General features: G+C 42.8%; 3 protein-coding genes across 5 annotated transcripts; 2 read left to right on the plus strand and 1 right to left on the minus strand.

Annotated features, from left to right (window-relative positions):
• On the minus strand, positions 1,764-5,317 carry LOC8086188. The gene has a single exon (XM_002466352.2). The coding sequence runs from the start codon at positions 4,958-4,960 to the stop codon at positions 2,168-2,170; it is 2,793 nt and encodes a 930-aa protein (XP_002466397.2). The 5' UTR covers positions 4,961-5,317; the 3' UTR covers positions 1,764-2,167.
• Positions 16,944-19,075, plus strand: LOC8086189 (CCG-binding protein 1). Its single transcript, XM_002463786.2, has 3 exons — positions 16,944-17,287; positions 18,283-18,356; positions 18,432-19,075. Exons 1-3 carry the CDS (start codon positions 17,041-17,043, stop codon positions 18,753-18,755), a joined length of 645 nt encoding a protein of 214 aa, XP_002463831.1. The 5' UTR covers positions 16,944-17,040; the 3' UTR covers positions 18,756-19,075.
• Positions 20,360-25,748, plus strand: LOC8083971 (nuclear pore complex protein NUP58). Of its 3 annotated transcripts, none has more exons than XR_002450743.1 (6): positions 20,360-21,479; positions 22,034-22,148; positions 22,666-23,163; positions 23,558-24,284; positions 24,455-24,495; positions 25,304-25,732. XR_002450743.1 is itself a non-coding variant. In XM_021455252.1 (6 exons), the coding sequence occupies exons 1-6, from the start codon at positions 20,596-20,598 to the stop codon at positions 25,346-25,348; spliced, it is 2,013 nt and encodes a 670-aa protein (XP_021310927.1). In that variant the 5' UTR covers positions 20,361-20,595; the 3' UTR covers positions 25,349-25,748. The 3 variants fall into 3 exon arrangements, 2 of the variants coding, with proteins under 2 accessions (XP_021310927.1, XP_002463832.2); XM_021455252.1 differs by having other exon boundaries at positions 20,361-21,479; positions 23,558-23,987; positions 25,304-25,748; XM_002463787.2 differs by having other exon boundaries at positions 20,364-21,479; positions 23,558-24,032; positions 25,304-25,748.

The raw sequence follows: 27,048 nt of genomic DNA on the forward strand, positions 1-27,048 counted from the left end.
CGTTAGTCGTACTCGATCAGCCAGTGTAGTCAAACCCAACAGGGTTGACGAGAAAAGTAAGCGCTCGTGCCACGAAACTCCTCCTCCATGTGTGTGGTACTACTAGTACTGACACGGCCACGTGGACTCGGTCGGTGCACGGTCAACAACCTCCCCCACGTCATCCAGCATCGGTTGGAGGAGGGGAGCAGCTAGCGTATCATCCTGTGCAGCGTGCTACAGCTTCTGGATCGTGCTGGCAGCAAGGGGATCAGATCAGGAGAGGATGCTGTTGCCGTTGCGAGCCGTCGCTCTCGCCAAGTCGCCCCGACGGCAACGGCGACGGCACCACGGTCCGCGCCCGGCGCCCCTGATTGATGAAGGGAAAGCAAAGCAAAAAAACGGGTGGCTTTCCCTGCCGGGTGCGCGCGCGAGATTTCCACCGGGGGCAACGAGTTGGCAAGCACCAAGCCACCAACCATCCGGTTGGGTTGACAGGCACCGCACCAACGGGACGTGACGGGCGGACGTCGGAGTCGCCGAACGGAATCAGTGCGCACGCGAAAGGCGGGCGGGCGGGGCGGTTTTGGCATCTCGGGCTATGCCGCGCGCGGCACGAGCCGTAGCCGCAAAACTGCACGCCGGGCGCCGGTTTGCGTTTAGGCCTGGTTTAGTTAGCAATTTTTTTTTACTTTAGCTATTATAGTATTTATATTTATATTTAATAAATATTATTTAATTATAAACTAATTAGATTTAAAAGATTTGTCTCGTAAATTACAGACAAATTATGTAATTAGTTTTTATTTTCGTTTATATTTAATACTCTAGGTATAATCTAACGATTTAATGTGAAGAAAAATCTTAAAAACTTTTAGAAACTAAACCAGGCCTTAAACGCAGACCGGTGAAGTTAGGTAGCTGTCTAGCTGAGGGTGATCAGTGCTAAACCAGGCCTTAGCCGGGCACTGATCACCCTCAGCTAGACAGCTACCTCCCAACTTTGCTACCCAACTTCACCATGTGTCCACGTCATGCTAAACCCTTGGGTTGTCTGAAAAATCGTAGTATTGTTTGCTGATTTATTACGAGAGAAAAACATTACTGACTGATAAAGATAAACGAATAGAGCCATACGAGGAGGCAATCGTAGGATGAAATAAACAGTTTTGGTACGACTTATGCAGCTAGGAATATGCACACTGAGTCAGTCTGATTTTCTTATGGTTCCATGCAGGCGAGGCAGTTCTGAATATTCAGAACGTAAGGGCAGCTCGAAACACGCCCACGCCACCTGCTGCCTCGTAACAAATCCAACTCTCCCGGCTCCCGCAAGACAACAACAGTGCTTCGAGATTAAGCAAAGAGACAAAGCCAGCAAATAGAACAATTACCTTTTCAGATACAGCACGGCCAAATGCACCAAAGGAAACTACCTACTCAACAACCCTGTCCATAAGCTTTACAAGGGATCACCCCAGATCACCATATAATACAAAATTTGCAACTGGCAACAGAGCCCCAGAAAAAGGTCAGCATATGTTATAGGAAGCAGGCCATTTCAGTCTCACCAGGATCCACTCTTTCAACCAATTGTCACATGATTAACTGGACTGCTTTATTGCCCTTAGTTGTACCAGTAAAGCTAAAAGAGGCAAAAAAAGAAAAAAAAAAGTATCATCTGGAATGATAACTAAAAGAAAAACTGTAGCTAGTAGACCATTATTATCAATGTCACCTGAAACCGACCTGATGGGACAGCTGAGGGGATTCAACAGCAAAACTGAACAGGGTAGAATCACCTATCACCATGCTATTCATGTTGCAAGAATCATACAAGCGAGCGAGTCTATTTCATGGCCAATGGAGCCAATTTACAAGCAAGTACATGGAAAGGATGCTCCTCAACTCAAAATAATTAGGTGGTACATATAGATCTCCAACAAAATCTACAAACAAAAATGTCACATGCCTAGAAAAGGGGGAAAACAAGAATGAAGAAATATAACAGCCGCACCACCATGTATTGCCCCTTGATGCCATGCTGAGACATTTAGATACAAAAAAACAATACGCAGAAGCACCTTGACATCTCTTCTTCTATCCTCCTTTCAATTTCAATTACACTGGCGCAGCCCTCCTCTATTATGAAGTAGCTGCGATAGCCATAAACTGGAATCATCTAATACTATCTTTCTGCATCCTCAGGAATAGATGATAGCCTCTCTTGCTCAAGAAATGATGAATCAAGAAATTTTGCAACAAATGCCCACAACCTGTAGACATCCTCAAAATTTGTAAGGAACCCAAGAGAAGCAGTGACAACTTCGGTCCCAATAATAGCATTTTTGCTATTTTTCTTTTCACGACGGCCATTTGCTGCTGGAGAGGAAGAACTTAGCCCCACATCAACAGCACCATGTTTCTGGTTGTCTGTGAGGCGTATATGACTTAGAAACCCAACGCCCAAGGAGAGGCCTTCTTTTTCTGCCAGTTTTTGTACAGTTTCAGGATTGACCAGGGAGGTTCCAGTGTTGCAATCCTTTATATTGAATGCAACTGCTGCTCCACGATCATATTTGATCTTTGGACCATATATATAAACAAGGGGTACCCCCTCGCCATCCCCTGAATCAGGCAACCGGAGCTGCAGTAATGAGGTCACCAACCAATTGATCAGGTATCGCAATCTAAGTGTTGTCTTGCTAAGTCCAAGCATATTCACATGATCAAGATGTTTGCAGATAATTTCGGGCTCTCTCCTGCCATCCTGAGCCTCATCGTAGTCACTGTATGCATCGTCGTCCTCGTCATCTGCCATTGCATACCCAGATGTTTCCCCAGCATCTGAATTGCGATAGAGCCTGCTATCATCCATGGTGAATGATACCTTGCGCCCCATACTTGACACTCGTTCCGATTCTTCTACTCCAAAGAATCTTCCACCATTGTATCTGCCGTTGTATGCTTCCCTCCTTCCCAGTAGACGGAAGTCACCTTCATTTTCCCTTCTGATAGCACTCTCTTTGTTTTCCGCTTGACTTTCTGAGCAAATCTCAGATGTGGAACCATTCTCACGGGCAGTACAGCTCCCAAAAACAGAGGTTGCACTGCCTTCAGCAGGGCCATTGGCACAAGAAAACTTTACAAACCTCTTATTTACTTTACCATCTTTATTATCTTCTTCAATCTCACTAATAGGGATATTCTTCATGTCATTATGTGAATGATCTTCATCTGGAACCATTTTCACAGGCCCTGGCTCTTGTGATACCGACCTCACGGCTGCATCAAATGACATAACATTGTTGTCATCAATAGGGCTTCTTGACAGTTTGGATGGCACCTTTGGCGACGCCTTCTTAGCATTCTTCCTACCAGAAAACCAGGACGCTGGCAATGGAGATCCCAATTTCCCCTTGCTTGATTGCTCTGAATGGTCTGAACCAAGTGGACTCTGTCCCAAATCAACCCAGAAGGAGTTGTCGGATGACTCATCCTCACTGAACACAGGGCTCTTCATCACCTCTCCAACAGAAACACTCTCACTCTCTTCATATATTGTGCTGGCACCATCCCTATCTGAACTGTCCTGGTCCATTTCGCTCTCAATAACCTCCCTCACCTGCGCTGATGAATATGCGCCCGAGAATGCAGGCAATTGGGATGCATGGTGGCTGTTCGATGCTGACCCCTCCTCAACTGGAATGATATTATCATCCTCCAGCCCATCCAGGACACCATCAAACCCATCAACTGAATCACTGAGATACTGTGGGAAGACTGGCACAATCCGCACCATCCCTGCCCCCGTCCCGCCACTTGGGCTCTGTAAGCACGCCATTACCGACTTCTTGATCAGCAAGCATCCAAAACCAGTTGGGTCAGCCCCAAACACTCTGTAAAATGAGGTGATGATGAAGTCTGGGCGGAACAGCGACAGCCCCAGCGAGTCCATGTCCTTCGGACCCAGAGCCCCAGCATCGAGCAGGACATGCCAGTGATTTTGTTGAGCCAATGCCATCCATTGGTAGGAATACTTTGCCCCCGTCACCCTTGACTGCACAGGGAACACGAAGAGACCAGTGGCGGAGTCCTTGCGCCGCCGCTTCTTGGTGGAGATCAGCTTCCGGAGCTCGGTGGTGCAGATCTTGAGAGTGGGCCACTTAAACCAGGCGGAGTACGCCTTGGCTCCCTTGTCACGCGCGGCCTGCGTCATCCAATTCACGGACTGGGACTCGTGGTCGAACATGGTGAGCAGGCGCTTGTTGGTGCCGAAGGGGTAGCACTCAGCGAGCAACCGGAAGGCCGAGCCGCGGCTGACCGTGAAGACGAGGCAGTACTCGGACTCGGGGATGTTGAGGTAATCCATGATGCGGTTCTTGATGTCGTGCTCCGCGGTGCCCTTCTCGGCGGCGCCGTAGAGCGCATGGTTGCTGAGGTTGGCGGTGATCTCCGAGAGCGTGAACGCAGCCGACGAGTCGGCAGGGTTGCAGCTTTGGAGGTAGGAGAAGAGGCCGAAGCCGCAGTAGTCCAGGCATACCTTGTCCAGGTGCGGGTACTCGTCGGCGCGGAGGCGGTCCACGTCCGAGGCGGACGAGTAGTTGGGGTACATGGCGAGGAACTTGGCGAGCGCCTCCTCCAGCACCGGGAGCGCGTCCGGCGACTGGAACGCGCGCTCTGCGGCCATCGCCGTCGCGCGCAGGAAGTCCCGCTGCGCGTGGAGCCGCGCCAGCGACCGGGACCGCCCCACGGACCCCTCCTCCGCGCCGTCCCCGCCATCGAGGAGCGCCGCGTCGCGGGACTTGGCGAGGGACCCGTCCTCGGACGCCTCCTCCAGCGCCTCCCGCAGCTTGCTCTCCTGCAGCCGCCGCCCGCCGCCGGACCCCGCGCCCGCCGGCGGCGGCCGCGGCGGGCGGTTCTTCTTGTCCAGGAGCAGCGCGGCGCAGTGGGAGAGCGGCTTCCACAGCGACAGATGCATGGCCGCCCGCCTGCGCGCCCCAGAAATCCGGGACCTTTCCTCCTTCCCCTCTCCCTCCTACACCATCCGATTCCCCGCCGCCGGCGCCGGCGTCCCCCCGCGAATTCTCGGGATCAAATCAGCCCGCGACCGAATTCGACGCGGAGCAGGGTTCCTCCTAGGGCTTCGGGGGATCGACGGAGACGGACGATCGGGCTGGGTGCCGTCACCGCTCCGGAATCTGGATCAAGGAACGGAGCAGAGAGCAAGGGACAGGGGACAGGCGGAGGAGTGAAAGAGGAAGGAAGGGCCGAAGGGGAGAGGACAGACGAGGAGGAGTCGGAGACGGAGGAGGAGGAAGCGGAAGGGAGTTAATTGGAGCACACCAACTCGCCTGCACGGAATTAAAAGCAGTGGGTCCCATCCAAGCATTTAATGGCGACTCCACCCTATTATTTTTGCTGTGAGTATTTTGCACACCGGTAGATTTCGATCTCATTTATTTAAGAAAAAGTTATTGTACAGATATCCCAGATTTGCCTTTCGATGGAAATGAAATCTGTACTGAACCCAAGCAATCTTTGAAGATAAATGAGGCTGTATTGCAGCAGCAACCTACACAGGTGTGGCAGATTTGCAGTGCTGGTGTATGTACTCATTGATTACTGCTTGCACTACAGTCTGCAGGCACCCTGCTGGTCCCGATGATCTTTTTAAAAATAAAATAAAAGTTTCCGTTTCTCGAATTTTGTATTAAAATAAATAAATCTAGAAAATTATAATATTTATTACACCGAACAGATATCAGCAGATTAATTATAGAATATATTTATAATAAATTATCTTAAGAAATACATGAAGATATTGTGTTTTACAAAATGATTTATTCTAAATTTAAATTAATTGATTTTAGGATGGAGAGTAACTCTATTTGTTTTATACGGCATTTCATACTGTCTTTTCAAGCAGAAAACAGAGGGTCAAATGCATTTGATTTTCCATTTTTCTCACTATAGGTGTTCACTCTTTGGGGTTGAATATTCTGTTACGCTGAAACGTTTGGTTTTGGTTTTGGCGAGAAGATGCGAGTGGAAATGGGATGGCTCGTGTTCTTTGACTTTGTCTTAAAGAAGTAAAGATATTCTCGTTGGGGCCTAGATTTCACACACCACCCTCTTGAATTACTGTTCTTTTTTCCATTCTATGGTCAATTGGCCACGGTTCAGAAAAAGTCCACCTCAGCAAAAGCTTCTTCAACGGTGCATCTAAATGGGACCCGACCTGATTATTACATGGTAATTTAGGAACTCCAAGTCCTAATCCTACATGTTTTATTTTCAAACCTAATGATACCCCGCCACTGATTTCTTTTCTGACATGGCACCGTACAGTCTATGGGTATATTCACAAGTGGCATTTTTTTGCCACGGTTTCTACCTGCAATTCTCCAATGCGAAAACCAGCCGGCGAACCGAGCCAAAAATATTTCCACGCAGTCAGCAAAAATTCCTGGGATGCCAACAAGCTCATAATGCACATGATCGCGGCCAGTTCGCCATGGCCAACTTGGTCATCGAGGCGTTGGTTGATCTCTCGGTTTCAGATCTCCGTTCACAAGTCTCTGAGAATCTGAAGTCATGCTCTTAGAGTCTTAGACTTAGACAGTTGGCCGGCGTCGAGGATCGATGCCTAACTGACGGCCAGCATTGTGATTCACGCCAGTGATACAAACAGGTTAGCAGACATTTTCTGTAGCACACGTACTTACGAGTACTACATGGCAGCCAGCAAGCACGCAAGCGAGAGCTGAAGCCTGAAGCTAGCATAGCAATCAAGTGGAGTAGCTTTGGTTCGGGGAGGTGGGAGGAGAATGTATATAGTTTAGTTTAAGGCCATGCTGTGTGTTCTTGTAGTGGCAACAAATAAACAGCTGAAGTCTGAAGAACACCTCCGAGTTGTTTCTGCTGCAAGGGACATGCATGGCCGTCAGCTTTATGTGCAAGCATCCAAACTACACTTTTGGCGATGCATAGCAAGTGTAAATTATTGATAAACGTAATACTAGTACTGCCCGTACAATTAAAGTAGTTTGGGCCAAACTTGCCGAATGTCAGCTGAGACACGGGGGGGCCTCATTTGGGGATTTGACCACAGTTACCGATAAAATTTGGTAGCGTAACCATGAAATGAACCGCTACGGAGGGATGAAGCGCCCCCTGATTTTGGTCAGACAAGTCATCACAGTTGTTTCAAATGCTTGGACACGGAAAATTATAATTATTATCGCAGCTCAGTGAATGGAAATTGGGATGCCAGCTAGGTGGCTAGGGTTTGTCATTCGGTTTGACTGTATATTTCGGTTGTTTTTTTTTTTACTTTGATCTTTGTAGATTAGCAATAGAATTGTGTGCATAAAAAGAGTGGTTGATAAGTTGGTTTTCTGATGTACCAAAACCACCTGATGGTTAAGAGGACACGAATGTCAGAGGAGCTTAATCCGAAGTTGTCAAAGATAGATGTTGTACCACTAGTAGTATACTGGAGCTCGGAGCTCCCAATGCTCCTTAGCAACGCCTTGTTCGTTTGGCTAATAAGTCATGACAGAAAGTATTGTTGGTTAATTTATTGTGAGAGAAAAATACTACTGAATAACTGACAGATTCGGCACTTTCATTTTTATTCTTTTTTTTTCTAGACCACACCACTTTCGTTTTTATTTGACAATTATTGTCTAACCATGAATTTATTAGGCTCAAAAGATTCATCGCATAAATTATAGACAAAATATTTAATTAGTTATTTTTTATCTATATTTAATGTTACATGCATGTGCTGCAAGATTCGATGTGACGGGTAATCTTGCAAGATTTCTGTTTTACATGTTTTTTATGTAAAAACGAATCGTTCTTCCGTAAGAATATACTGATTTTTATGTAATTATTGTACTACTATATATTCTAACGAGGCGTAGAACGAAAACCGTAAAAATGTTGGTAGCGACGACCTTGATTTTGGTAACTGAACTCGCACCAACGGTAGGCTCAAGGGTAAAAGTGCTTGTGCATCGGGCATGTCAGTTCGTAGTTCGTACACAGAGACAACCGGTACGTGAGACTTGAGAGCTTGTAAGGCCTTGTTTAGTTCCGTAAAAATTTCGGATTTCGCTACTGTAGCACTTTTGTTTTTTATTTGATAAATATTGTCCAATCATAAACTAACTAAGATCAAAAGATTCGTCTCGCGATTTACAAACAAACTGTGTAATTAGTTTTTATTTTCGTCTATATTTAATGATTCATACATGTGCCACAAGATTCGATGTGACGGGAAATTTTGAAAACTTTTTGGATTTCGAGGTGAACTGCCGTAGCACTTTCGTTTTTATTTGACAAATAATATGTAATCACGGAGTAACTAAGCTCAAAAGATTCATCTCACAAATTACAGGTAAACTGTACAATTAGTTTTTATTTTCGTCTATATTTAATACTTTATGCATACGATCAAAGATTCAATTTGACGAAGAATCTTAAACATTTTTGCGAACTAAACAAGGCCGAAGAGCCAAGAAGTCAGACGCCCAGAACGCAACGCTTCCATGCGTCCGTGTCAGGCCAGCGTCGCCCCGGCTGACTTGCGGAGGGAGGCCGAGGACGCGTCCGTCGTCCCGGCCCGGTCCGGCAGATCTGTCCGTGTCGTCTCGGAGTAGCTAGAGGGGAAGGCACGTACGAGCCAACGGTCCCGTCGAACCGTGCGATCGTGTTGGACGTACGCCGATCGCTGGAAAATCGACCGCACGATCGGGTTCGAGACCGCCGCGTCCGGGTCGTTTTCTCCTATCCAAAATGTTCAAATGCATGGTTCGGGGAGGAAATAAAAAAAAGGCGAGTGTACAAATTTCGGGTCTCAACAGTCAACATCGTACGCACCCACGTATTGTAAAAGCATGCATTCCTATTGCGAACCCACTTGTTCAACTTCAACACTTCAACTGCTGATGAAGAACACTCGCCACTCACCTGCTGTTGGCGACGAGCCTGTCGTCTGGTTGACTTATTATAATAGAAAAAAATATTGTTAAATGACTGACAAATTCAACAGACTCAAAATAAACAGAGCTAAATAAGCAACGCAAATTCTGAAAATTATACCGCTGTCTCTTTTTCTCTCTCCTGTCTCTTTTTCTCTCTCTCGGAGGTCTTGTTTAGTTCCTAAAAAATTTTGTAAAATTTTTCAGATTCCACGTCACATCGAATCTTTAGACGCATGCATAAAGTATTAAATATAGACAAAAATTAAAACTAATTGTCCAGTTTGGTCGGAATTAACGAGATGAATTTTTTGAGTCTAGTTAGTACATGATTGGATAATATTTGTCAAATACAAACGAAAGTGGTACTATTCCTATTTTACAAATTTTTTTGAACTAAACAAGGCTTTATACCGATTCCTTTGAAGTTTTAGATCTAGGTCGTTTTTGTATTCATTCTGAAAAGAAGTCGTAGCTTACGTATAGATCCAATCAAGCAAATTCCGCATCAGGGTAAGGGAATATTTGTTCAGGGTTTTGTCAGTATATAGTAGCGGTTAACGTTGCCATCAGTAGCTGCGCGTGTGCGGCGGCCATGCAAGAAAGGCAGGTACCGGCGCGTCCGCGCTTCTGAGATTTTTGACCAATTCGCGTGTACGTGCATGCGCAGGAGCCTTTGACGGGACTACAGGAGGGCATCGGACGAGCAGCGGCCAGCGAGACATCGCTGCCGGCCTGCCGGGCGCCGGCCCTAGCTAAGCTAGCACTCCTCCGTTGGCCATGGACCATGGACCAACCGACCCCCCCCCCCCCCCCCCCCCGGGCTGCCGTTGCGTAAGCGCGATGGTGATGCGTGTTTAATTACGCTGGTACGGTCCAATGTCAACCTGAAAACCCGGTTGTAAGCTAACGCCGTGCCGCCATCAGCTGTGAATAAATAAACTAGAGCAGAGAAGCTGTTTGTGTCTTGCTAGTATACTTTTTTTCATAGGAACTGTGTGGCCCTTGGTTTCCTCTGTGGCCATGTTCACGACGGCCTGCTGCAGCTTCTTGCTTGCTGTGCTGAGCATGATCCTCCATGTTCAGTCATCATCAGTTCTTCATCACCTATATATACAAAGCTGCGTCGTTGGTCCTTGAGGGATGACGAGGAAACTCAGCGCAAGCTCCTCCTCGTCCTCGATCGATCTACTTGTTGATTTGTTGTCGTCAGTCGTCAGCTATACCTCTACCTGCTCATCCGTCCACGAATCTCTTCGAGATCGGGGAAACGCTTTGATTTGCACGGCGTCAACGTTGGCGGCCGTGGCTGCTCGATCTTCTTATACTGCTCAACGCAATGCTCTAGATTAGACAGACACGTGGGCCCAGCCATACTGCCCGGCAAAGTTAAGGCCTCCAATGTCCGATGTGATGTTCATGCATGCTTTGCTGTGATTGGATCCTATAATAGTGGACCCCTTGGATTACGTCAGCTACCTTTCCATTTATTTTTTGAAATTTTCATGAACCCCTCCACATTTAAGAAAAAAAATTGAAGAATTATTTCTAGTTCGTTCTTTTTGTTTGTCCTTTGAATATTGCTTCAAGGAATGATTTTTTTTTTTTTGAATCTCAAGGAACGATTGTTTAGGGAGGTTTTGCAAGAAGCTTTGTCATCTCAATATTTTTGAAATATATTAGGCATGATGATAGGCAGTTCTGTGTTGTTCCCATAATTTCATCTTATCTTTTAATTTTTTTTTAAACAGACAGAGTACCTGCATGAACTTCTTCTTTCCCCTATATACAGCAGCTGATGTGTCGAAATTGACAGCCTGAACAGTAGTTTATGCGTACTACTACAAGACATGCATGAGTGGTCTGACTTTATTAAAATCCAATCATGGTGTGATGACTCGGTTGATGCACAAGATAGCAACATTATTGGATGCACAAAGCCGCCAATGTGACCATATCATTCATTATATCCTTAAAAAATCGAAAGATTATCGACTACTAAGATAAACAAAGGCACATGACAAATCGAACTAATTTAGGTCAATGCCCATGGATAGTGATCTCTCCCTTATTGTTTTTTCTTCTCCATGTGGAGCTTCCATGGTATTAGTTTAAAGCCTGGCATGACCATAGGACACACATAGCTTTCTTTTCTAGAAGAATGTGTTTAGACTGGTTCCTCTTGATAGCACACAAGCTCACAAAAGTCACAACCTCAATTATAGATGATGTTCAGTCTACCTATCTGAATTGAAGCCTCAGACTTATCTGCAGGGAAGCTTTGACAGTTGATGAAAAAAAAATATTTTTTTGAACTTATTAAACAACTGTTGAAAAAGTGAAAAATATTAGGAGGAACAATCTGGTTTTCCACCTCTTTCCCTCCACTGAGCAGCAAAGCGTTGGGGGAAAAAGGAGGAAGGGGTCAAAAGCCAAATCTATCTCACAACTGGCCCATGCCATCATGATGCTGTTTTCTTTCCTCAAGCCCCCTTTGCCACAGCTAAGAAAAGGCTTTTGGCCAAAGGCCAAACCGCCAAAGCATGTACACCTAAAACCATAGCTTTTGAAGCCTTTTTTTATACACAGGCAGGACCAGGACCAGGACCAGCAGCTCCAATTGGAGAAGTAGTATCCATACATGCTGCCCTGGTACAGCTGCAATTGCAGACCTTTGCTAAAATAGTTGCAGGAATATTGGCACTTCTATGATTTACCTATCCACTATGATACATGCTTGCATTGGCCCTTTCTCCCCTGCTTCGGTGCTTCCAATTCGAGTGGCAGCTCAGGCTAGCTTGCTTGTCTTTGGGCAAAGCTTCTTCCCTGGTCCTGTCCTCCTTTACCCTTTGATGCAAAATAATTAAAAGCTGACACTTCTTTCAGCAAGCACATATGGAGTCTGGAGATAGGAGACTCTAGCTGAAGGCTGCGCTGCACACTTGGAGCCTGAATAATGTCCGTATGCCATGTCGCTATGAAACTCTCCATAATCTGGTTTGAAAATATTTGTACTGTACCAGCAGTACATACTACTATTGTCTCGTATACGAACGATGTAAACTTGTAGAGATTTGGTTCGTATTTTAAATTTGGCCTCTTTTACATACGGATGCTCATCGATTTCTTTTTTTTTAAGAATTCTCTTCGATATCTGTTTTCAAAAAGGAAAAAAAATGACCAAAACTCGATGTTAGAGGCTGTACCAACCGTACCATGAAATGTGGGGGGTCTTCGGGTCCGGCTGTTCGGAGGGAAACTACCGTCCGGCAGTCTCCCGCGCAATATTTTCTGCGTGAGCTCTAGATATTTCCCACACACAGCTCCAATTTCTATGGACGAGATTCTTTCCTTCACTTCATAGTTCTCTGAATTTCTATTGGCTGTCTAAGGCATTGTTTACTTCTAAAAAATTTTGCAAAATATGAATATTATCGTTTTCGTTTGTATTTGACAAATATTATCCAATTATGGACTAACTAGGCTCAAAAGATTCATCTCGTCAATTTCGACCAAACTGTGCAATTAGTTTTTATTTTTATCTATATTTAATACTCCATACATATGTCTAAAGATTCGATGTGACGAAGAATCTGAAAAATTTTGCAAAATTTTTGCAGAACTAAACAAAGCCTAACCCGCATTAGCAGCAGTAGGACAAGCGGATAGATGACAGGCTGTCCCATCCTCTACCCACCCACACGTACAAATGACTTTTAACAAATTAAAAAATCATAACTCTTAAACTAAACATCCAAATTAAATTTCAATCACACCATCAAATTTCTTACAATAAAACCTTCAAAACAAGATCTCACATGAATATATTTAGATAAAATTTTATTAACGAACAATTATTTTAAGAAAATAGAATATTGTCTTTTATTGAGTAGAGATGATGTTCTAGGTTTAGAAAATAATGTTCCGTCTTAGTAAAAATTGTTCTGGATTTAGAAGAACAATATTTTAGTTTTAGGTTTATGATATTGGTACTATAAACAACTCTTCTCAAAATCTCAAAACTAGAATATCATATACATAACATAAATAAAAAGCAATAAAATCTAGAGCAATGCATAAGAAAAAAAAGAAAAACATATAATAGAGAATATTTAAAAAATATCACGTGTATACTTTTCAGATATCCTGAAATATACTATAGAACAACACATATATACTAAGTGAACATTACTAAATACACCATAGAATATTTCTAAATATATAATAGAACATCGCATATATATATTACGCGAACATCACTGAATATATCATAGAACATCACATATATACTAAGTGAACATCACATAAAACATCATAAAACATTACGTATATATACTACTATATGAAGAACAAAATTATCATAGAATATTATATAAATACTACGTAAACACGATATAACATAATATATAATATTAAACATATACTACGTGAATATCATATATAGAAAAAATATAAAAGTAAAAAAATATTAAAGCAATTAATTAGAGTAAAGCAACTAAGAAACATACAACATAATTATTAACAAATGAAAATGATAAATATGTAGAACACATAAAAATAAATGAGTAAGTTGAACAAAGGATTTAAAAAGTTACAAATAACAATAAAAATCACATAAAAGAAAATAAAAACAAAAATAAACTGGAGAAAAAAATAATAAATATAATAAAAGAAAAGGAAAAGAAAAAAAAGGAGGAAATAAATAAAAGAAACATAAAAATTGAAAATAACAAAAAATAAATAACAAAAAAGAAATAAAAATGAAGATCACAAAAACCATCAAAGAACATCACAAAAATCATCAAAGAACATAACATATATACTGCGCGAACATCACAAAAATCATCATAGAACATGACATTATATACCACATGTACATCGAAAAAATATAGCAAAACATCACATGATATAAAAAATAAAAAATATCAATAAAAATAATTAAGTAAGATAATATATATACTACATGAACATGAACATCACATTTATCTATTAAATAACATAGGAAAATAAATAGGAAAAATAATAAAGTATGAAACAAAAATGAACACAAAATAACGAAGTATAACTAAAACTAAAATAAATAAAAATTGATTGAAAAAACATAGAAAACAAAAAATAAAAAGAAAATATTTGAAAATGACAAAACAAAAAACTAAAAGAAACATAAATAAATCAATAAATAAAATAAGAAAAGAACTAGAAAACACGGAGAAGCGAAAAAAAAACAGAAAACATGTTGATAAGGTTGAGAAGCAGCTGCAACATGCCATATGGTTAAACAAGCATAAGCTTTGAAGCACACGTGGGCTCATAGCAAAACAACAACATAATAAAGAACACATAAAAATAAAAATGAATAAAAACTTAAAAAAATAAAAAGGAAAATAAATATAAAAAAGGAAAAATGATAGAAAGAAATCAAAAGAAAAAGAAAAATAAAAGGTAAAATGCAAATAAGAAAAAAAAAAGTAAAATAAGAATAAAAAGCATATAGAGAACTAAAAAGAAAAAGGAAGAATAAATAAGAACAAGGAAATAAAACAATAAAAAGAAAACGAAAAGAAAAAGAAAGGAAAGGGAAACTAAATAAATAAGAAAAATATAAAAAAGAGAAAGAAACCGTACGTACCTGCTACTACTCAGCGCAAAGTCTGTCGTGGTTCCCCGCGCGTGGCCTTCCCGCGTGTCCTCCCGCGCACTGTTCGGCCAGCGGCTTCGGTCCGGCCGTTCGGACCGGATGATTTCCGATGAAATGTCCACCATATTGTCAAACAGATTGACCTGCCAAGGATCCCACCAAACACCCAATCAAATGTAGGCCCAGGACTATCCAAACCAAAACCTGGGCCAGGGCTCAAAAAAGGGTTGGTGTCATTGCTATTAAAATCTGTAGTTTTGGAGTACGATTTTACATCTTTATGATCGATCACCTTGTTTACTTCCCAAAAGTTTAACAAAATTTTTCAAGATTACCCGTCACTCGAATCTTGTACAGTTTACCAGTAATTTGTGAGACGAATTTTTTGAGCCTAATTAGTTTATGATTGGATAATATTTGTCAAATACAAACGAAAATACTACGGTGTCCATTTTGTAAAAAAAAAAGAAGCAACTAAACAAGGCCCTATAGTCAATAGAGTTTACATTTCTATGATTTTAGTATTGTAGTATGATCTTATATACCTAATAAAGTCTTTCAATTTGATTCAGAATATACAATTTTGGCATACTTGGTTGGTGTGCCACAGGCTTGGGCAGCCAGTGTCACAGCACGACAGCAGCAGGGGCGCATGGCGAACTTGCATGACATCCTGGTGGAGGAGAGGGGGCAGGTGGATCTCCCAACTCCAGAATCTGATGCCTCTCGCAACCTGTCAGCCCAATTGTTTGTGCTTGAAGCCGAACCATGTTTGGGCCAATTTATCACAAAAGGACTGGCCCAAAGAAAGTAGGCCGAACGGCTCACTAAGATACCAGCTGGGCGGCTGGGCCATGTGGAAGCAGGCCTCGTTGATTTGAGTTGCCAGAATTCCAGATCGCGTGAAATCAAAATAGTATTTTGTTGTTCGAATTCTTCATAGCTGGCTAAGGCCTTGCTTAGATCAAATTTTTTTTTAGATTTTTGATACTGTAGCATTTTTTTATTTGACAAGCATTATTCAATCATGGAGTAACTAGATTTAAAAGATTCGTCTCATGATTTTTACAGGCAAAATGTATAATTAGTTTTTGTTTTCATTTATATTTAATGTTTCATGCATATGCCGCAAGATTCAATATGACGGAAAATCTTTAAAAAAATTTGGTTTAGGCCTAAACTCTTACGAAGACGTGAACACGTGAACATTTGGCAAAAAACAAGAATAGCGACCTGTTGGAGTCACTAGTATTGACATCTCAATTTTACATAATTACATATCCTACCATCGGTCTTATGATATTTCTCTTTTCAGGGCCTGTTTTGGATTGGAGGAAATCCAAAGAAAAATTGTAGGAATCATGAAACGGAGGAAAGGAAGTTGAAGTATGCGTTTTGAACGGAGGAATCGAGATTTCCTTTCCTTTGATTTTCTGTAGCCAGATGCTAATTTCACAGGAAAAAAAAGAATCCGCTCTAGTCTCATGTTTTCTTTTCCTTTACGATTGCTGCCGATGATGAATGCTTACGAGTTGGCGTTAGTCCCTAGGCTAATGAGCTACCATACACTTTGACGCTGACGCTGTTAGTTAAGAAAAAAAACGAAAGTGCACAGCAGTACACTAGTACTGTAGTAGGGAAATAAACGGTAGCATGTCGGGTTGACTTTGTACTTCAAGTGATGTATAAAAAGAAAAACTATCTATAGCCTGTAAATGTATAAAATATTTACGACTAGATCTAAACAATTGAGTTTGCAGCTAACTCTAAAATTCCTACACTAGTCATATTCCAATGTTCCAAACATCTATTTTTGAAAAACTCCTGTATTTTTCGATCTTCTGTTTTACATCTTAATTCCTTTTCTATTCCTCTATTTTCTTGTATTCTTAGTTTTCTATTCCTTTGTTGCCCTCAAAGTTTCTTAATGCCAATGGATATGGATGTACGCCCTCAAAACCGACGGCACACATGCGTATGCCGCTGGAACTAATACCGGGTACAGGTATGCCGCTGGAACTGGAATTGAAGTATCTGAACTTCTGAAGATATTCTTTTCTAGTCCGTCGTTTGTTGGCAAGACCAGCTCGCTGATTGGAACTCTTCAGAGTCCACACTAAGCGTTCTAGTCCCCACAAATTTAAGTTTTTCCTATTATTACCTGGCAGACCCAACTGTCGTGGAGTGATACTCTGAATGCAAGATACAAAAACAAGGCTGTTTTTGTAAATATTCCATAATGAAGGACCAACCTGTAAAAAGTAGGAAAAATATGAATCATGTAGTCCGATCCTTATCCGTTCTACTCCGCCACTTGCCGAGGGCCGACCCCGCCGCTTTATATAGCTCTCCTGAAGCTAATCCGTTCTACGCGAGAAAAAAAAAAAAATCCACCGATCTCGCTGAAACAAGAAGGAATCCAATCGAGAGCAAATGCTGTCTTCCACCACACTCCGGTCGCTGGTTCCGGCTGCGGTGGCGTCGCCGTCGCCGGCGCACGTCACCGCCTGCTCATCTCCCGCGGTGGGGCGGCGTGTGCCGGCGGCGGTGGTGGTGCGCGCGGTGCGGAACTACGACTCCATCCCGAAGCGGGAGCCCTTCAGCTCCAGCCGCAGCATCCTCGACGAGTTCCTCAGGCAGGACAAGCCCCTCGTCCAGCGCACCAAGGACCAGATCACAGGTATGCCGCCGCTCCGCGGCCGCACTGCCCTCGCCTCGTTGCTCCCTGATCTATTTTTTGAATATTTTTTTTATGCGTGTCATATGCGGCGTCCTGCCACGGTTTTTCTAGTTTGGATTTGTTTATACCTCTGTTGTCGTCCTGATTAGACTGGAGTACTTTTGGATGGTACATGTTATTTTGGCATTGGATTAAGTAGATTCGTGATCTGCCTTCTGTTGTAGTTTAAACACTCTTTTCCTGTTTTTCTAATCGGAGAGCCATGTAACTACTCCCTCCATCCAAATTGGAGAGTCAAATCCTCTCGAGTTTGACTAAATCTATATGATAACATACTAAAATTGGTGAGACCAACTAAGCATCATTAGATTCTTTATTAATTATATTTTCATAGTAATATCTATTTGATGTCATAAATCTTTCTAATTTTTTCTATAATGTTGGTCAAATTTGAGATGCTTTGACTCTCCAAGATTCTTATAATGACTTATAAATTGGGATGGAAGGAGTAGCATATATATTAATACTGAATCACAAAGCGTTTGCTGGTTTAGAGTGTGCTGGTGAGCAAGGAGAAAATAGTAGTCATAGTGCTCTCCATTATTCAGAGGCACAAAGCATTTGGAGCGGTATATCTATTTTATGGCATTGGATATTTGGATTTTGGATCTCTGTATTGTTGTAGTGGGATAAGCTTTTTACATACACATCATCTCGTTGTAAGATGACATTTGTGTTGCCAAGGTCGGTAAGTAAGCTACCCACAAAAAAAAAGGGTCTGTAAATAAAATAGGCATACTCTTGAGCCTTCACTATTCGCTGCACTTCAGTTATAAAGCAGAGTTGTTTTCATGAGATGCATAATCTGAATCATGATGTGGAACTGTGAAATTTTTGGTACGCAAGCTAGACAGTGTTAGGCAGTACTGAACTGACAAACAGTTTCAGTTAGCCTTTTTTTTTCCTGACTTGTGCTGCTACTTGTTTGGGAACAGATTATTGCACGACCACTGAAGGTGATGAATGTTGCAGCTGTTGGGATGCTTACTTTGAACTGAATAAACTTGAGGTACATGTTAAATATCCATCATCAACAGATATTTGAAATCACGTGTGTCACTTGGACTCATCCAACTCTTCACAGCAAGAGCTGCCCAAAGAGGAAATCTCAAGGATGGTTAAGGACTCAGAGGGTGACGTGAGGTACCTGATTGAGAGCATCCATCATCGCTCAAATTTACGGAAGAAGATGGCAGAGAAATCTCGTAATTTAGTACCATCAACCTCCCAGGGGCAAACTGCAAAGCCAAGGCCATTCCCTGTGCCTGATGGGATACCGAAAACACAGGAAGAGCTTGCTGAAGAAGAGGAGGCGTTGATGCCAGAGTCTCCATACACAAGGTTGCTGAGAAGGATGGGTAGATACCCTGATTGGTACACCCCACGCCCTGATCATGAGACTGACTGAATCAAATCATCCCCCATCCAGGTGCCCCTTTTGGAAGTTTTGCAGCATGATAATCTGAAGCTCTTTTTATGGCCTGTGGTAAGATTAGCGTTGCACCTATGCAGATTAGGCTGTACTTTTCTACTTACTAATGAAAATGGTGTGGTTTTATTATGCTGTATGTAAATAGCTGGAACGTTCGGAATATCTTTTATTGGATGTTCTGTATACTGATGCATCTCTGTATATGTCACTGGTTTTTATTAAAGTTTTTGGTTATTATTATAGTTGTTTCTTGGAAAAAAAATGGACATAACACGGGAAGAAACAGTTTTTGGGCTTGTGTCTGATGTTCTTATGGCAATTCTGCTTACATCTGTTGACTGTTTTTCCCCCATAGTTCGATTTGTTGCAAAATGGGGTCGTTCTTCATGCTGAGTTAGAGGGAGGGAGGCATGATTGCATGAAAACAGTCGTCAATGATGAAACTATTACAGGCAGGAAACGGGGAAGCTGTAATGTTAAAATCTCCATCATAATATGACTAGATGACGACGATGATAACAATTACCATGAATGTCTTTTAGTTGCTATCTAATATTATTGCTACCACATTGCTATCTAATATTTTTTTCAAGATTCGTTTACTTTTTACACAATACTCCAATTTTTCACTTTGACCCTTTACAAGCAATCAACAAATCATCAATGTTTTGGACACCACTTTAGCAACACTACCCGTGATAATACCAATATTACTACCAGTATGAAATGTCTAGTGATCATCACGATGACTACCACTAATGCCTATTAACTAGACTAGCATTACAATATGACTAGATGACGATGATAACAATTACCATTAATGTCTTTTAGGCCTTGTTTAGTTCCGAAAAGGTTTCGGATTTCGGTACTGTAGCATTTTCGTTTGTTTGTGACAAATATTATCCAATTATGGACTAACTAGGATCAAAAGATTCGTCTCGCGATTTCCAGCTAAACTGTGTAATTAGTTTTTGCTTTCGTCTATATTTAATGCTTCATGCATGTGCCACAAGATTCGATGTGACGGGGAATTTTGAAAATTTTTTGCTTTTTGGGGTGAACTAAACAAGGCCTTAGTTGCACTAGGACTACTACAAATAATGACGAAGGTGGACAGGTGGTGGTGACTACTACTAAGTGCCAAGTCCCAACATTCCGGGGAACAAACAAAGGCCTTGTTTAGTTCACCCTAAAAACCAAAAACTTTTTAAAATTCTCCGTTATATCGAATCTTGCGACATATACATGAAGCATTAAATATAGACAAAAATAAAAATAATTGCACAGTTTACTTGTAAATCGTGAGATAAATCTATTGAGTCTAGTTAGTTTATAATTAAACAACAATTGTCAAATACTCCCTCCATTTCAAATTGTAAGTCATTCTAAGAATCTTGGAGAGTCAAACTTTTCAAAGTTTGACCAAATTTATATGATAAAATAATTATTATTATGATACCAACTAAATATCATTAGATTCTTCCTTAATTATATTTTTATAGTATACTCACTTTACGTTATAAATTTTAGTATTTCACTCTATAATTTTGGTCAAACGTGAAAATGCTTTGACTCTTCAAGATTCTTAACTGACTTGCAATTTGGAATTTGGATGGAGGGAGTAAAAACGAAAGTGAAAAATTTTCAGAACAAGGCCCAAATACCCCTACCCTTCCGCGGAACCCCACCTCGACCCGGCCCGGCTATCCGCAGCCCACAAGCTCTCGCGCGGCTCTAGAAGGACAGATCCGTCTACTCCACTCCGCCCACCCGGCCGCGCCTTCTCCCCCTTTCCGCCTTTCGGGAACGAACCGCCATGCCTGGCCTCGCCTTGGACCTCAACCTGGACCTCGACCTGCAGGTCGCGTGCAGGCGCCTCAGCTACCGTGGCGCCTACTCCCCCTCGTCCCCGAAGAGCCCGCCTCTCCCGACGATCCATGAGAGCCCCGAGGAGGAACCGACGCCTCCTCCGACATCTCCGCGGACGACCGGGGCGCTGTACCCGGCGCCGGGAGAGACGCCGACGCCGACGGTCGGTGCGCCCGTGGCGACCTCGCTTTGCCTTGCGCTTCCCGGGCAGTCGCAGTCTCTGCAAGCGCAGGATGTTGGAGCAGCGGCGACGAGGATGTTGGAACAGCAGCGTAAGCCGCGTAACCGCGTGTCGTTTGCGGAGTATCAGCGGCCGGCGCCGGGAGAGATGCCGACGCCGACAGTCGTTGCGCCCGTGGCCACCTGGCTTGCCCTCGCTCCTCCCGCGCTGTCTCAATCTCAGCAAGCGCAGGAGGCGGCAGCGGCGACGAGGATGTTGGAGCAGCGGCACGAGGAAGAGAGCTCGGCATTTCCGGAGTATCAGCGGCCGACGCCGGGAGAGACGCTGGCGGCGACAGTCGGTGTGCCCGTGGCGACTTGGCTTGCCTTTGCGTCTCCCGCGCAGTTGCAATCTCAGCAAGCGCAGGAGGTGGCAGCGGCGACGAGGATGTTGGAGCAGCGGCGTCATGAGGAAGAGCGGGCGTCGTTTGCGGAGTATCAGCAGCAACGCCAGCATGCGTTGGCCGCGGAGGCGGGGTTGCAGCAAGCCTTAGCGGCGCAACAGGAGTCGCAGCAGCTGATGCTGTACACGCTGGACGGGCGTGCCGCCAGCTACGAGACCAAGTGGGACGACCTCCACCCAGTCTCCCAGGGGCTGCTTCTTCAAATCGAGTATGACTCCCTCTGTTCTACACTCTGCAGCTTGAGACTTGAGAGATTGGTGATAGAGGCGTTTCATTATTTGTTTTTGTTTGGCGAATTGGGGACGCACTGTTTTGTCGCGATCAGAATTGTGGGCTTTTTGGGCTACATTGTGCTCGTGATCTCTTTAGTATGGTGAATGGAAGGCACATTGTGATTTTTGAGATCAGAATTGTGGTTCCTTGGGTTGCATTATATTCTTGATTTCTTTTCTTCAGTACAATGAATATAGGGCGCATAGTAAGGTCTACAACAGAACTATGGGTGCTCTTTGATCATACACTCATACTGTGTGCATTCCTTGCCCATTTGTTTAAGAAACCTCCTGCCGAATTTGTTTCGTGTGTCTGTTTGCTACTGTTGTGAGTTTGACCTGGGGGTTTCCACCAGGCTGTGGTGGGGAATTCGAAGATCTCGGGTTAGATCTCGATTCGATTTTCTTCGATCAAACTTTCACCGCATGTCTTTCTATGTGATCTGTGCTAACAGCTCTATGACCCCACCTTGTTCTTGTGTGATTTCAGGGACATAATTAGGGAGCATAGGGATGATAGTGAGCAGTTGGATCAATACAGATGCTTTGATGACCTATCACTGTGCAACATGAGTTTTGAACTTGATGCTAATCAGATTACTCAGGTCGGTTTTACCACTTTCTTCAATAGTTGTTCAATCTGCAATGCATGTTTTGTTGAGTAGTAACTTCAGTATACTCCTATGTTGCAGACTTCACAGATCAGTGTATTATCTGTGGTATTAAATGTTGTCAGCATATTCATTTGCAATTGGATGTTTGACGATCACCTCAATTATATTTCTGCCTTCACAACTTAGTCTACTGCTGGTTTGTATATTTTATAATCTGAATTTCACTGACAGAGTTGCCTGTACCTAATTCTAGGGTTGACACTGCCATCGCTTGAATGCTTTCTTCAACATAGACATTTTTGAAGTTTGACTAGGACACTTAGAAACATATAATGTGAAGTAATTGGTGTAACCTTGTCTGAATGATTGGAATGTTCGACAGAGTTCTGGCTCCTTTTTAGACAGTTCTGTTTCCCTAGAACTTACTTTTAATCCAGCTAGGTCAAGTAGCACTTTTAATTTTGAGAGACTGTTCGTCATAGCAAGATTTGTTTTCTACATGTAACAGGAGGCTGTATCTGTCTCTACCATCATGAATAGAGATAAGAATTCCATTGACAGCTTAATGACTGTTATCAAAGAAATTATGTGGAACGCAGAATTTGCTATAAGTTCATATGCAAAGTTGAGGCCAAGGTTTGTCTATCTAAGTGCTGAAGGTGCAAACTCTGTTTTTTCAAATCACTCTGGATCTTCTGGTGCTGAAAGTGCAAACTCTGGTTTTTCAAATCACTCTGGATCTTCTGGTGCTCAGTCTGATTTCCATCAGCTCTTAACCATGTCACCAAGGTTTCACTGTTATAGTAGTGCTACCAGGCGGCCTTCTCCTTTTATGCAACAAACAGTTGTCAGGTTTGAGGATGATCTTGGCAAATGCTGCAAATTCATTCTAGAACTAGAGCAACTTGTCCAAATGAAGGATGACAAGACCTTTGCAGAATCTTTGGAATCTCTGTCAAATGTTATGTCGAATGTCCATGACTATCTAATCCATGTGGCGTCTAAGGTAAGTCCTACACAAAATGCTAGCCATCACAGATACTTCAGAACTTAAACACAACATGCATTTTTCTATCATGCTAACAAAGTTCACATATCAATCTTCAATCACTACGAATTTATAATAAACATGTTCCTGCAGGGAATGCGAAGTCTCAGTCATAGTTATTTATGTTACTTTCCATTTTGAGCCTCCTTTCCTAGAGTTGCTAGCTACTATCCATCTTTATAACTTCCTGTTTGCAATTTTGATTAAAATGTGGCCTGATATTACTTTGTATCAGAATTGCAAACAGGAAGTTAAATCCCTTCTATGCATTGTGTTTTCTCCCCTCTAATATACTGTAAACAAGAAAGGTCTTGTTTACCTTTATGCTGAACTTATACTCCTGTTTGTCCAGGTGGAACATTTTCATCAGTATGTTGAAACAATGGAAACTCAGTATCTGAATTATCAACAGCGCAGGGGTCATTTGAGTAATTCTTTTCGCAAGGCAAATAGAAGAGAGGCAGCTAAACAAGAAGCAACTGACAGAATAGTCCATCCGATGTTGCATCTAACACCTCCAGGCCAGCCAACAACGCTGGTCGCTGCGCCAATGATAGCAAGCCAACTACAGCAAACTTCATTCCCTACTGTGGCTGCTTCCCCAATCTCTTATCCAACTGTTCCACTGCCTTCTGTTTTGCCTCCATCCAGCACACAAACAAGTCCTGCTCCATCAATCAACCCTTTCAGTTCATCTGGGGTCGTGTTGCAATCCATACCATTTGATTCATTCTCCACACTTGCACCAGGATCCATGCCGGCAACATCTTTGTTCGGGACTGGTATCCCATCTACTGCTACTTCACTTTTCCTAGTACCATCTGGAGGTATACGTCACATGCTATGCGCAACTGGATAGAATGAAACAATTTGGCCTCTTGAATTAGACATTACCATTCGTTTACTTGAACTAAAATAGGGACTTTCAACCAGCAGCATAACGAAGTTAGTAAATATTGTCATTATTTGAATTCGATCAGACCTGTATGTTGTTTGGCACATATCTGAGTCGCTTGCAGTGAAAATGGTCAAAGGAGAATGCATCGACACTTCATTTTATCTTGTTGCTTGCGCTTGTGGTAATCATTGATCATTGTGCCCGATTGTTAGTTTCCATGCTTACAAGATTTAGATTACTTCCTGCTTGATTGTCATGGTTAATTTGGCTATTGTTTCAGATAATTATAATCCTGGTTTCTCTTATTGTAAGAATTACCTAACACTATGCCTTTATATTCATATAATATAGGTGGAACAGCACCTTCTGGCATCAATTGCGTACCTTCTATGGTGAGTTAATCTTGACTTTCGCACAGTCAGAGCTGTTGCATGTCATCTTATCTTGTTGATTGGTCTTCATTTTTTATTAATTTGATGTCATTTCCCATGTCCCATGTATAGCATCTCTTGTATGTCCATTTCACGCCAGTCTCTTTACCCTCCTTTTTTTTGGCTGGTCAACTTGTTACCGTGCTGTGGTCTCTGCGTGTCATTTGGAATGCACTGACGATTTTTACCTTCCACACCTTTTGAAAACTTTGACTATTGCACATTCCTTTTTACTACATACTAGAGCCAAAAAGTTTAGCTTCTTTGATGGTGCAGTAGATTAGAAAAATCCATGCTCTCAGTTGCATGCTTGTTGTTCTGTGTTGCTACAAAAATGACACTTGTCATAGAGGGTGGTCCTCACGTGTTTATGGCACGTCGTCATTTCGTTATCAGAATCAGTGGTGGTTTGCCGAGTCTGGATGGATGCCCTCTTGCTTGGTTGTTGCCTCTCCTTAACCCTTACCCAAAAATTAATGTATCTGCCTCTGGCTACGTCAGTGCTTACGGCAGTTCCAACGTCAGAAGCCCAAAATAAGTGGAATTTCAGTGTTCTACAATCTAACGATTCCTCACTTATGTTTGTACGCAAAAGCTGTTATTTAATTGGTAATGAGTAATGACCCTGTGCTGGTGACCATATACATTCATCTTTGCCCTCTCTGAATCGTTCTAACTAACCACGAGATGCCCATTCAGACATGCCCTCTCTGAACTTGTTCAACCTGTGCGGATCTAACTGTATTTCTTCTTGAATTCCCCCTTGCAGTTCGGAGGTCATGCCTGTCCACTGTACAGTGTACCCCTCTCATAGCTCGTGGGCGGCCACCACGTGAGACAATCTGTGACCTGGATTGCGGATGGGGAAGCTGCGAGGAAGCATCGGCCCACAAGTCGGCAACTAACCGACCACCTGGGGCTGGTCAATGCTAGCCTTGCTTTGCTTTGAGGTGTAGAGAAGTGTCGTCATCGTCACTGCAACGCGTAAAACCTAGTGGATTGTATGTGTAATGTGCTTCAGCCAGGGTCGTTATTTCTACCAAGTGGAACCAGAACAGGGTCTTTTCCGATGGTGGGATTGGATGCTCTGAATTCTGCTCATGCTCTCCCGTTTCACGATTGCCGGGAGCTGTAGTTTTATGAAACATTCCTTCGCCTTTTTTTAGAGAAACCACAGTTTCATTAATCGTACAACCCATCAGACTCGCTGATTACAAGTTCTGATAATCTCTGAGAAATCCTCATTCCATACACCGTTAAGACAAAGCAGGGAATAGTTGGTGCGCCACACCGTTACATTCTCTCGGACAATATGTTATTTGATGCTACATATGAAAATTAAGACAAAGCAGCATTCTTGCCATCATCCAATTCCTCTTCTATTAAAGACTTCCTCAAGTTTATACCATCTATCTCCATGATAATTTTTCTCATACCAAGATCATTGGTAATCTTCAAAGCATTTGTGATGACCATGGCTTCAGCATGGAAGGGGAAAGTTCTGCAATTAGCCTGCTGCCATCATTCTCTTGTGCCCATCACAATCTCTACAACAGCCCCCCAGCCACCATTTTCAGATTGCTTACAAAAGGAATCATCCACGTTTATTTTCAAGAAAAAAACTCTTCTAGTGGCCTCTATATAGGGCAAGAAGGTTTTGTGCTGTGTCTTCTAGCTTTAAGCATTTCTTGAATTTCGCCACTAGATTTCTAATAAAAAAACACTTCATATACACCTTCTACCAGAGAGATTTTATTTCGAGTAGTCCACCAAACCAAAATTTCAATTTGCTGCTCGTTATTTAGTTTCCATATTTCTTCTAGGACATGTTGTGCTAATGACAATTACCAAGTTGAATCTGTTTCTCTTCAACCTCAAAGCTACGCCAAAGTTGACGCCAATGACGGAGCCAGAAAATAATTATAGGTGGAGCGAATTCTAACGAACTAAACTAAAATTCGTATGGACAAAATCACACCGCATTCACCTATTACGATCACACAATTCTGAGTGAAGAAAAGCTACAATTACACAAATGAATGAAATATGGTAAAAGAAGGATAAATATCATAAGATATCTTCCTCCATCCATCGCCGCTCAGCAGCTCTGCTGCTACGGTTTGCTGCCTCGCTACCCTAAACCTGTGGCCAGTTGCTCCTGCTCGCAGTTCCTGTGACCCTGGCCGGCTGCCGGAGGGCTGCTCCGGACTCCTGCTCGCGTAGTCGCATGGCTGGCTATCCAGCCGCGAGCGCTATGATCTGCGGTGCCGCTGCTGCTCTTGCCAGCTTCCGTGCGGACATGCGGTTGCTCCTCGCGCTGACTGGTATATCGAGGCTCCGGTAGAGCAAGGGTTGAAGACAGGAAGCTGCGGATGTGGGATTGGGGATTTTACCCGGCGGCATTAGTTGGACGGTTGCACTGTGCCTGAGGGAATGGATAAATGGTTGGGCGTTCACGTGGAATCTTAGCCTGTTGCTGGGCTAGTGGGTCGAACAAAGAAACAGCCAAATAGG

The sequence above is a fragment of the Sorghum bicolor genome, chromosome 1 (genome assembly GCF_000003195.3).
Source record: "Sorghum bicolor cultivar BTx623 chromosome 1, Sorghum_bicolor_NCBIv3, whole genome shotgun sequence".
In the NCBI taxonomy this organism is placed as follows: Eukaryota; Viridiplantae; Streptophyta; class Magnoliopsida; order Poales; family Poaceae; genus Sorghum; species Sorghum bicolor.

What these genes read in the sequence shown, in the direction of transcription:
- LOC8086188 (XM_002466352.2), bottom strand. Translation starts at nt 4,960, where the DNA reads ATGCATCTGTCGCTGTGGAAGCCGCTCTCCCACTGCGCCGCGCTGCTC.
- LOC8086189 (XM_002463786.2), top strand. Translation starts at nt 17,041, where the DNA reads ATGCTGTCTTCCACCACACTCCGGTCGCTGGTTCCGGCTGCGGTGGCG. An exon ending in CACCAAGGACCAGATCACAG is followed by an intron (nt 17,288 to 18,282) that starts GTATGCCGCCGC and finishes GTTTGGGAACAG; the next exon opens with ATTATTGCACGACCACTGAA. An exon ending in TTGAACTGAATAAACTTGAG is followed by an intron (nt 18,357 to 18,431) that starts GTACATGTTAAA and finishes AACTCTTCACAG; the next exon opens with CAAGAGCTGCCCAAAGAGGA.
- LOC8083971 (XM_002463787.2), top strand. Translation starts at nt 20,596, where the DNA reads ATGCCTGGCCTCGCCTTGGACCTCAACCTGGACCTCGACCTGCAGGTC. An exon ending in ATGCTAATCAGATTACTCAG is followed by an intron (nt 22,149 to 22,665) that starts GTCGGTTTTACC and finishes TACATGTAACAG; the next exon opens with GAGGCTGTATCTGTCTCTAC. An exon ending in TTTCCTAGTACCATCTGGAG is followed by an intron (nt 24,033 to 24,454) that starts GTATACGTCACA and finishes CATATAATATAG; the next exon opens with GTGGAACAGCACCTTCTGGC.